Source organism: Colius striatus, chromosome 7, assembly GCF_028858725.1.
Source record: "Colius striatus isolate bColStr4 chromosome 7, bColStr4.1.hap1, whole genome shotgun sequence".
In the NCBI taxonomy this organism is placed as follows: Eukaryota; Metazoa; Chordata; class Aves; order Coliiformes; family Coliidae; genus Colius; species Colius striatus.
Window position 1 is genome coordinate 42,687,323 of NC_084765.1, and position 11,436 is coordinate 42,698,758.

The 11,436-nt window shown below is 44.1% G+C and overlaps 1 protein-coding gene across 5 annotated transcripts; it reads right to left on the reverse strand.

The window, feature by feature from the left end:
* Positions 1 to 168: 168 nt before the first annotated feature.
* On the reverse strand, positions 169 to 11,350 carry ZWILCH (zwilch kinetochore protein). 5 transcript variants are annotated; one of them, XM_061999378.1, is made up of 18 exons: positions 11,266 to 11,350; positions 10,187 to 10,238; positions 9,274 to 9,369; positions 9,044 to 9,159; positions 8,196 to 8,392; positions 7,652 to 7,731; positions 7,213 to 7,368; positions 6,916 to 6,987; positions 6,515 to 6,608; positions 5,686 to 5,738; positions 4,353 to 4,455; positions 3,528 to 3,607; positions 3,184 to 3,340; positions 2,251 to 2,279; positions 1,737 to 1,873; positions 1,343 to 1,438; positions 1,143 to 1,261; positions 169 to 546 (listed from the first exon to the last, which is right to left on the reverse strand). In XM_061999378.1, exons 1-18 carry the CDS (start codon positions 11,319 to 11,321, stop codon positions 455 to 457), a joined length of 1,785 nt encoding a protein of 594 aa, XP_061855362.1. In that variant the 5' UTR covers positions 11,322 to 11,350; the 3' UTR covers positions 169 to 454. The 5 variants fall into 5 exon arrangements, with proteins under 5 accessions (XP_061855362.1, XP_061855363.1, XP_061855366.1 ...); XM_061999379.1 differs by lacking the exon at positions 11,266 to 11,350 and adding an exon at positions 11,174 to 11,232; XM_061999382.1 differs by lacking the exon at positions 11,266 to 11,350 and adding an exon at positions 10,677 to 10,693.
* Positions 11,351 to 11,436: the final 86 nt, after the last annotated feature.

The window sequence follows — 11,436 nt, forward strand, 5'->3', positions numbered from 1 at the left end:
ACTGTCAGAAGTTTACAATGCCCTGGATGGACAAGTTTCCAAACCTACCTGGATGATTAAAGGTCACCTGACACCAGGAAAACACGAAAATAATGCTTGTTTTGTTGGGTTAAGACAATTCACACCTTGAACAGTGCCTGCTTGCACTCCTCCTGAATAAAAGTCATATTTAAAGCCCAAAAGTGCAGAACTTTATTGAATGTTTGTAAATGTATGAACAAAAGAATCCACTACATTGTCAAATAACCATGTAGTACATTCCTAATTGCACAGTGTTTCTAAAGAAAGCAGATGTGAACAGATGAATCACAGCAGTGTACGTCACACCAACCAGACCAAAGCAAGTAAATCAGTAAGAAGGACTGCTCTTCAAATCACAGAGTGGTTCTAAATACTCTGTTGGACCCAGACAATACTGAACTTTCCCCCTTACTGTACCTTTCAAGTGCCTGCCTTATGTGAAATGCACCTGACTGCACTTCGCCATTGTAACAAAATACATCGTTTCTTCACTGCTTCCATCAACCATGGAGTCGGAAAAGAGACCTGCACGGACAAAAGTCAGAGGTGGGATTAGTTACTACACTTCCAAGAGAAACTGTAGAGATGAGCTCATGTAGCAGCTACAAGAACTGGTTTCAAAACTTCAGTTTTATTGAAAGGAGCACTTCATGACAAAAATGGAGAATGTCAGGAAGGTTTTACCCTGTATCAAACCTCATCCCCACATGCTTTTCACTTGATCTACATTTGATTGTAGCAAGGCATGTCTCGTCTCCTTAGCACCTCCCTGGTTCTCTGACTAGGGGCCAGCATTCACTAACAGGTAAATTCCTCTTCAAACCCAGACTCACTGGCAAAGATTTTAGAACTCAGTTGTAAGATATTGTGTAGAATAATTAACTATTATGTCATATTTGGAACTACTCTGTTAGTTTACCTCTAAAAACTTGTCAAGGATGAGAAACCAGAGTCACCACTTGGAAAAGCTTTCACATTCTACCAATACCATCTCATCATTTTACTCAAGGGCAAAACATCATTTCACTTTTGCTGAAGACACAAGAAAAAGTTCAGATCTACTAAATACAGAAGAAAGACTTGCATTTTAAATGTGTACTTCCATTGTATCGTGTCCTTACCTGCACTGCTTGATGCCATGTGTTCAACTGGAGGATTAGTGCTAAGCTGCCACGTCGTTTTAACCTCCTTCTGTCCATGCCCACTGCTTATGTCCACCTTCCATACTTCTGGGTGATCACTGATGAAGAAATGCCAAAGTTCAGTCAGCTGCTCAGATGGATCTGAATTCTAACGCTGTAGAGACTGAAGATTCTCTTACTTTTGATAGAACTTCTTGACAAGTGCTGGTCTGATTGGCAGTTGAAACACATGCTTCTCATTTAGAGGGTGTTCCTTGTAATAGTTCATGCAAATTCTACAACAAGAATCAACAAGTTAGTGACTTTCTTTGGAGAAATGCTTGTGCAACATGCATAAACTTTGTGCAAAATTAACTATACCCTCAAACTTCATTTTATTAATTCCTTTGTTGTTCAATTTTAGTCACAAAGCACAATTTAACAGGAAGACCCAACAGCTACTTCAGCAGTCTCATTACCACCAACATTAAGGAGGACTGCTCTCACTAAAAAATAATGAGGGTTTCTTTACAACTGTCAAAGATAATCTGTTATTGCCACTCAAAGAGCAAGAAGTAAAAGTGAAATAATTACTGTGTTAAAGGGAAGAGGTTCTCATGCTTGAACTGAAGTAAGACTGTACAGCTGACCATTATTTCCAGCATATGGTGAAGCTTTTGAACACGATGAACTTGTTCTTGTAGATCTACTGATGTAGAAATGAAGTAATCCTGGAACAGCAAAACAGCTTCTGCTCTTAACTGGACACTCAATTTCTACAGACACACAACACATCCTCAGGATACTAAAATAATTTTCCTGCTTCTTTTGGGAAACCAAAATGTCATGAACAGCCCAGTAGAATCAGAATGAAGTTGCATGCTATCAGTGAATGTACAGAAGTTCACTGTCCTGCCTGCCAGTGACCCACACGGTAATACACGGGTAAGAAACACTACAATGACATTTCTGCAGGATATTGTTTCAGCCTCATGATTTGCAATTGAGTTTCTCAGCTTATAGGAATGATATGACTTGCACCCCACCATTAGCTTTGCAAGCTCTACTTTATGGTGATTTCAGAGTGAAAACAAATAAAACATCTCACCAAGTAGGTCAATGTTGCAAGTTCCTGACCTGTCAAAAAAACGGGGAAAAAAATAAGAAAGCTAAAATTTGCTACACAGAGTCAGGTGAAATACAGGTAACACCCAGGTAAGCAAACAGGGAACTCTCACAAAGGAAAGCACAAAGTCACTGGGATTGCAAAGTTGTTTACTCACATCATTACCCATTCAATATAAGAAAAAAATACCTGTGGAGTGGCATGGTAGAGGCATGATTTTATTTACCACCAAGGCTATACAATGAAGAAACCTACAAGATACTTTGAGACAGCCACCCTCCTTGGGACAGGTAGGTTTACAAGGAGTGAAAATAAAAAAGCAAATGAAACAAAGAATTTAAAGAGGATAACAAAGCAAAAAAGAAAGGAAGAAACAAAGAGATGAAGGAGAAGGGAGTGGGTAACAACAATGGTAACACAACCTCCTCCCACAGACTCTGAAAGAAAGGTAAAGCTACTGACAACAAAACCACAATATTTGCAAGAAAAAGTGTACTTCACAAAAATCTTGCCAGCCATAGTTTCGAAATACTTTCCTAAATACTACAGACTGTACAAATACAGCTACTGCATATAAATATCCTTGCCCAATTTCCTTTTAACCCAAACAGACCTTGGAAGAAAAGACAGGAAGAACATGAGAGTTGTATTTGTTCACCTACAGCAAACAGATAAGAAAACAACACTTCCACAAATTTGAACATAAAGGGTTTTTTTAATTGAGAAAGAAATACACAGTTCTGCAGGCTACAGTTATTTTGCAGCCATACACAACTGAAAAGCACAATTATTAAAGAGGCTAGAAACAGCACTTAGGCTGACAGAAGGAGAGGCAAGATCAAGGTTACCTAAAACTTCATCATCTCCTGCATGGAATATCTCTTCCCTTGAATGTCTAACAGATTTCTGGCTTACCTATGAAAAAACTGACATAATCCTTCTTCATCTTATCCAAACCAACTTCCAAAAGCATTTGAATTGGAGTGATGCCACTGAGGGAAACAGCCTCCATCTTTCCATGATAAGACTGTTGAATCAAATTACTTAGAAAACTGCTGCTCCCTTGATGAATCTAAAAATCAGAGAGGTTTTCTTGTGATGGCACTGAACAAAACATCACAAACGTTGTTTACAGCCCAGCCCCATGGCAGTAGAGGGAAGCTGGGACACGTGACGTTAATTTAAAACCAACACAAGAACTATATTCTGCCTCAAACAACCCAAAATGTCAACATCTATTGAGAAATATAAATACATACCCAGGGCTGTATCTCACCACGTTCCAGGGATTTCATGACCAATGTGAAGCACTGGACCAACTCCTGATAGGAACTGACACCTTCAGAAAAAAAGATGCAATACTTTACTTACCACTGCAGGTGCTCTCTCTATCTGTCAAGTCACTAACAACAGGCCAACACAAATTTGCAAGAATGAAACCCCTCATTTCAGGAATGGCTGCACTGCTGCTTGTAAAGTTTGTCATGGCTTTAAAAAGGGTTACTCTAAAGAAACAATGATGAAAAAATGAGACCACTGAACTGCATTTGACTCTTGGAACAGCACACAGCAGAAGCAGATTATCACATAAGTTGTGGTCACATTCCCTCTATACACATTGAAGCTCAACACATTTTATCTGTTTATCTGAACAGCATTTGTCTAGAATATGAGCTATTAGTATCTATCTATCCAACTAACTGCTTCCTAATCAACAAGTCTTTTTATCTTGGGCAGCTGGCACTGCCCTTAAGGAAGGTAAATAGCAGTCAAAGTACATTTTAGCTATCCAGTGTTGACTCCAACACAACAGTAGTTAAACACTAATAGGAATGAAAGGGATTTAAAAGCTGCATAACTCCATCTCTCAAACAGAAAGAAGTTGCTAAAAGTTCTGGAAGAGCTTAACAAAAATAGCAAGAAATACATTTAAAACTGTATTTTACTGAGGAACTGTGAGTGGTGTTACAAGAATGGTGAGGCTTCTGAACTCCTTTATCAACCTAAAAATTGTACTTCAGATCCAGCACAGCAGATAGAACAGAAAGGAAAACAGCTGAAGGAAAAATCCACACCACACTTACTTCTCATTTTGCACCATAATTGTTCAGCAAAATCCAGGTCTCCTCGCTCACTGAAGATTGATTTTATTGAGCTGGCCACTGCAGCTGTGTCACATTTGATTTTCTGAAAGAGTTTAAGGAAAAAAGGATGCCTAAGATTCAAAGATTATGAATTCCAAATTCCTCCTGAGATCCAAACTGGGTGCATTGCTACTTTTGCTCCCTTTCCAGGGAAACTACTGCATAGAAACTACTAGTGAATGGTAATTCACAAGCTTATCTTTATCTAAAACCAAGACTAATTCTTTTCAGAACTATCACACTGGAGAATGGCTTGTTTTGGACCAGGATGTGAAGTCCACTAGCAAAAAGGCTTTTCATCATATCCAAGCAATGCACAGAATGTCTGGTAAAAAGCAACTGCTTATCTCAAGACAGTCCTTTCTCCTTATAATGGCACTATGCACAGAGCATTGGTAAGCAGCTCTCATACAGTCCAGCAGGCACTAACTTAGAATATGACCCATGCCACACCAATCTCAGAGATGACTGAATAGCTACTTACACCTGGCAATGCCCTGGAAGGCCAAAATTGCTACATACATAGATCCTCAGAATGCAGAACTATCTTCCTGTTCCTAGAACCTCAATATTTCTGGCTTAGCAACATAAAATCATTTTATCATTAACAAAATGCAACTTCCCTCTCAATAGGGAAAAGACTCAAACTTTTCCTTGTAGACTGAAAGGGAAAAAAAAATCTGAATGTAAGTGAAGACATTTTTACAATGCAAACTTGTCCCTTGCTTTAGAATACCAGAAACCTCTAGATAAATAGGACAGATATCCAACTTGATACCACTAAACTGGCCCCAAATCATTACCTCAGGCAAGCAAACTATTGATAGAATGCAATAATGCAAAGGTTAGAGTTTCTGGAAGAAACTGGGACATCATGCAATAGTCTGAGGAGAGTAAAACAAAGGAAGTTCCATTTGCAAGCTTTTGGGAGTGAAAAAGGAAAGCAGCAAATCAAAACAGCAGTAAGTTCATTAAAAAAAGATGTATCACAGACATTAGTAGATCATTTAGATGAAAAAGAAAAAAAGAGAGGTTTTCTGGAGGTAAAAGTTGGAGTGACCTATTACAGGATAGTTACAGAATTCCTAGTTTTACCTGTAAGGCCTTCTCTCATTTTTACACAGCAGAAAAAGCAAGATATCTATCTCCACATCTTTATGTCTATGCATCTACATATATACATAACAACATAGAAGACACACTGAGAGTGTGAACTAACTACAGTTACACGGGAAATGAGATGACAAGGCAACTGGTAAGAAACTGCACCTACCTCTGTCTCCTTCTTGTTTCCAGACACACAATGTCCATCCAGCTTCTTTAAATCTAGTAGAGGAGAAAAATCAATTTCAGCACTATGAAAAAGACACTGGCTGGATGGCTAATGGACAACATTTATTCAGTTTAACACTGTTTTAACTGGGTGAGGATGTAGTCTGAAAAGAACTTACTATTTTTTTAGTAGAAGCTTTGCATTTTCCCCATACACCTTTGCTACGGCCTGATGTCTAAGGATGAACTTGCTAGGTCACAGTCTAGGAGTGGTAAGGGATAGCAGGTGGTCTAACAGGTGTCTGGTTTTCTTCCGCATGTATTTGACAAAGTTTGTGTCTGGTTTATACTTTATCAGAGTTTTATATACATGCTAAAAAACTTACACTTGCATTTGAAAACCCTTTGGTGCATTCCTACACTTGATTCTTTTTTGCTTTGTTTTCCAGTACTTCAAACTTCTGACTAGACACATGTTGTTCACAACAGTTTTCAGAAGGAATTTTGGAAGCTTCATTTTCAGATGTCAAAGCATTGTTTTCCACCACAAGAGGAACATGCAGCATATTTAGATGTTCATGTGCACGCCAGACAACTTGAAAGATGCATTCTGAACTCTCAAGTGCTTTTTAAACATTTTTATAAGGAATCAATTACTATTTTTAAACAAGACACTCAGACAAGGTGACAGATGCACTGTGGTGCTTATAGCATAGAAATCAACACCCCTAATTCTATTACTTTAAAAATGCTATGTGGAATTTACTCCTCTTACTTTCCCACTGTGAAATGTGACATCCCTCTCTCCCCATGCAACATCCAGCAATTACCAGTCAGAAATTCCTGGACCAGTTCAACGGCCGATTCAGACTCTAATGGCTCAGGCCACTCAGTCACACCTGTCTTCAAACCTTCAGCCAAAGCCTAAAGGCAGCACAAAAATCAGAAGAGCACAAATCAGTTCTTGTTTGAGGTTGTGCATGACTCAAAATGTAGTTAACTTCTCCAAGAATCTCTCTTCTATATGGCTACCCACAAATTTAGAGTTCCCTGGTGCTCATGAGTTGTCCTCTGTTCAAGACTGATAAAACTGAGCTCTAAGTTTACTCTAAAATAAAGCCCTACAGTTATCTTTTAAACAGCTGATGAAGTTTTATATGAGGCAAATTATTAACACACAAAATCCTTGTTCTACGTAAATCTGAAATTGTAATTTCTTACTTATACTTACAAGGAGAAACTGCAGTTCTCTGTAGAGCTGATAGACAGGACTTCTGGGGTCCCCAGACTCCAGTGTAATATTCTGAAAGTTCCAGGAGTGTATGTCACTTTCAAAGTTTGGGAATTAAGTGACGTAAAACTTCCATTAGTGAAATGCATATTACTATAAGTTACCATTTATGTACTGAACACATTGTGGTGCTTATACACAGAACAATAAATGTCAGGAGTCAAACCTCTTTCCTGTCCCTTACACTACCCATAACACACTGTGGAAAGAGTTTGGGGTTTTTGGATTCTGACTTACCAGTGTGGCAGATGAAATTAGTGGAGGCATCTCCAGAATCTTATCTACAGTGTTCCATGTAATATCAACATATATACTGCTTTCTGATTCTACAATGGTGTCCTCTATTGCAGCAGCTCTAATAAGTTCATACTGAGCAAATCCTTTTGTCATCACCTAGAACAAGGAGATTTAAAAAACCACAAATGACAACAAACCTGCAACACTGATTGGTTTGTATGCATCCTCAATCATTTTACTAACACAAAAAGAGGGCACTAGGCAAATACACTACAATACAGAGAGTTATAACGTTACTTCCAAAGGGACTTATACCACAGAACCACACTCAGCTGAGTTTCTACATAGAATCTATAAAGCTCCTCAAAACCAGCATCATAAATCCATACCCAGCGTTTTTAAACTGAGATTGGAGATGCAACAAGCCATAAAAACCTACATGAGAGGAATGATGTCTCATTTTGTGTGTCATTTGGAGCTCTTCCAGGTTTGCAAAAGAGGTTTTATCAGCTGTAGGACCTAGGAAAGGAAAAACGAAAGAATCAAAATCTCATTTGATATGATTCAAATTAGTTCTCAAATATTTCACTCCACCAAGTACAACTCGTGTTACCCTTTAGAAAGCATTCTTCTTGCCTTTCTCCTCTTGATAGGAACAGCCGGTGTTAACATCTAAACCTTTAGCCAAAGCCGGTGCTTGTATGGTAAGTAGCAAGTGAAATTTACGAAGGTATTGCACCTGAGCCAAGGCAGGTCTGCACAGATACTGTTCCATTAACTACATTAACAGTTATTTCCTCCACATGGCATGGGTTAAAAGACATCTTTTCTTCCTTTCACCCCCCTTCTTGTTTTTTAAATTGAAGAACAGAGAGCAGCACCCAGACAATATCACACAAACAACAAAGAAAGCCTCACTGCATCAATATTCCCACATTTTTAAGCCTTCCTCATTTAACTTCCGAGTAACATTATAACCTTACCATCACAGGTGACCATATAGAGATTGATCCCGCTGATTTTATTTCCAGCTTTGAGAGGCTCAGCTCCAAGCCAGTAAGTGTGCTCAGGATCAGAACCATCACACCTTATCCAGACGGGGGGAAGCATCACCAGTTCACCTAACTTCAAGTGGGTCATGTTTGGATTTTGTACCATTGTATATAAGGAAATCAACTGCCTGGAAATATGAAGAGGGGAAAAAAAATAAGATGCTAGTAACTATAGCTAAACCTATCCCTGGCAGAAAACTTAACTCTGGCCTAGCATGCTTCATGAGCAGACATCAAGCCATGTTACCAAAACAACGCAGTATTATAATGCTCTTCTTGCAGGAAGGACAATGAAGCCACAAAGAAGGAAATAAGATAACATAACTCAGAAAATAGTGAAGATAATACTTTCATTTAGACTAATAAAATTAAAATTGGATTTTACATTTTAAGCATGTTAAAAGGACAAAGCAGTTAAAGCAAACTAGATACCAGGTTTTGGGAAACACGCCTTGCTATTTCAAAAGCCAGAGAACTCCAGCCAGACAAAAACAAGCACTGAAGTCTTTGTAAGCTTTCTTCCCTCACCTACACCCATTTAGTCCCAATAAACTAATGGAAAAGCTCACAAGTGCTTTTCCAGTACCTTGGATTTAGCTACTTTCTTAGGAATACTTTTAGCCCGGTGAGGCCATTTTGCAGGAAGAAAAAGGGTCATATCTCCTCAACTCAGCTAAAGAGTAACTTAATCGTGAGGGATTGAAAATAATAAGAGATTTTGAACACCGGAGAGATAAAAGTTGCAAAAGAAAATTACCCCAAACATCTTCGACACTTACTTTGCTCTTGTGACAGAAAGAGCCGCAGGTCCAGAACTCTCTGTTGGCAAAAGCTCAGAGCCATAAACATCATCTCTTTCTGATTCTTCCACAGGGTCACTTTCTTCATTGTGCCTCTAAAAAAAATGCAGGAGGAAGACAAAAAAATGCAAGGTACATGAAAATATTTTGATGGTAATTCAAAAGTCCAGATTATGTTTGAAGAATTAACAAATAACGCTCCCACTTACTGCTTTCTGCAAAATATATTGCATACTGTTGCCATGCCAAAATCTTTCAATGGGACTTTTGCAGCTATCACCAATCCAACAGATCTCTACATCAGTCTGGAAAAAGATAAAGCAGCCTTTTAAACACACTTTATAGAAATGCCATACTTTAGCATTGACTTTTGTACTTGAAATCACAATATTAACTATCCCCACAAACTGCTTCCAACCCTATCACAACCATTCATGAAGCCAAGGCTTTCTTACTACGGGAGAACACACAGCTACTGCATGCCACAGAGGGAACCCAATCAACTGTGAAAACACAACAGCTTCCAAACAAGCAGCATGGAGAAATTAATCCCTGACAGGTTGATCCTATGAGAAAGTGAAGTTCAGTTTGACGAACAACAACTTCAGATAACCTGAGATAGAAGGGAGAGTTGTTAAGCAGCAACGGCAGTTACCAGCTGCCCTCGAGAGAGAATACTACTAAGCATCAGTTGGCCACTCCTCTGAAGGCCCCGGGAGAGCTCTAAGCGCTGTTTGCAGACGTTAGCCGCGAGTCTGAAGCACGAAAAGCACAGCGTGGTGACACAGCCGCTCTCCCCCGAGCCCCTGGCGGCAGCTGACCCCCAGCCACCTGCGCCCCCAGCCTCGCGCCGGCCGTTTGATCCTTGCACCTGCTTTAAACACGCTAATTGTCATCAGGTGCAGGAAATCAGGTGCAATTAGAGCACAAGGGGAGGGGAAGGCTGCTGCCGGCGCCAGGTGGGCGGCACGCTGGGACCCGCCCCTCCTCCAGCTTCAGGCGGGGGCGGACCAAACACGGCGGTTTTGAAGCCAATTTTTCCCCGTTAGGTGACATCTCAGCTGCTGCTCAACAGCTGCACGCTTCACACACGGGCCACGCGCGTTTCCGCACGCGCTTTACCTCAAAGAGCCGCGGGTGCTCCGGGGCGCCTTCCCTCCGTTCCTCGTATATCCTGAAAGAAAACAACACGTTAGGCCACCTAGAGTCCGGGGGGAGATTTTCCGGTACAGCCCCTCGGCTGCGCCCCGCTCCCACCGGCGGAGGCTCCGGTACAGCCCCTCGGCCGCGCCCCGCTCCCACCGGCGGAGGCTCCGGTACGGCCCCCGAGCCGCGCCCCGCTCCCACCGGCGGAGGCTCCGGTACGGCCCCTCGGCCGCGCCCCGCTCCCACCGGCGGAGGCTCCGGTACGGCCCCTGAGCCGCGCCCCGCTCCCACCGGCGGAGGCTCCGGTACGGCCCCCGAGCCGCGCCCCGCTCCCACCGGCGGAGGCTCCGGTACGGCCCCTCGGCCGCTCCCACCGGCGGAGGCTCCGGTACGGCCCCCGAGCCGCGCCCCGCTCCCACCGGCGGAGGCTCCAGTACAGCCCCCTCGGCAGCGCCCCCGCTCCCACCGGCGGAGGCTCCGGTACAGCCCCTGAGCCGCGCCCCGCTCCCACCGGCGGAGGCTCCGGTACAGCCCCTCGGCCGCGCCCCGCTCCCACCGGCGGAGGCTCCGGTACAGCCCCTGAGCCGCGCCCCGCTCCCACCGGCGGAGGCTCCAGTACGGCCCCCGAGCCGCGCCCCGCTCCCACCGGCGGAGGCTCCAGTACGGCCCCCGAGCCGCGCCCCGCTCCCACCGGCGGAGGCTCCGGTACAGCCCCTCGGCCGCGCCCCGCTCCCACCGGCGGAGGCTCCGGTACGGCCCCCGAGCCGCGCCCCGCTCGCACCGGCGGAGGCTCCGGTACGGCCCCCGAGCCGCGCCCCGCTCCCACCGGCGGAGGCTCCGGTACGGCCCCCGAGCCGCGCCCCGCTCCCACCGGCGGAGGCTCCGGTACGGCCCCCTCGGCAGCGCCCCCGCTCCCACCGGCGGAGGCTCCGGTACGGCCCCCGAGCCGCGCCCCGCTCGCACCGATGGAGGCTCCGGTACGGCCCCCTCGGCAGCGCCCCCGCTCCCACCGGCGGAGGCTCCGGTACGGCCCCTGAGCCGCGCCCCGCTCGCACCGGCGGAGGCTCCGGTACAGCCCCTCGGCCGCGCTGCGCCGCCGCTCCGCGCCCATGGCCGCAGCCGCCCCCGCCGCGCCGCCTCCCCGCCCGGCCACAGAGGCGGCTCTGAGCGGCGGGCGCGCGCCTGGCGCCTCCTCGCGAGGAAACGGCCCCGCCCCTGGAAATGTT

Excerpts from the sequence above, each read along its gene's own strand:
- ZWILCH (XM_061999378.1), bottom strand. The coding sequence starts at position 11,321 with ATGGGCGCGGAGCGGCGGCGCAGCGCGGCCGAGGGGCTGTACCGGAGC. Across the intron at positions 10,239-11,265 it reads CTGTACCGGAGCCTCCGCCG|GATATACGAGGAACGGAGGG; the intron begins GTGCGAGCGGGG and ends GTTTTCTTTCAG. Across the intron at positions 7,732-8,195 it reads CTATATGGTCACCTGTGATG|GTCCTACAGCTGATAAAACC; the intron begins GTAAGGTTATAA and ends TTCCTTTCCTAG.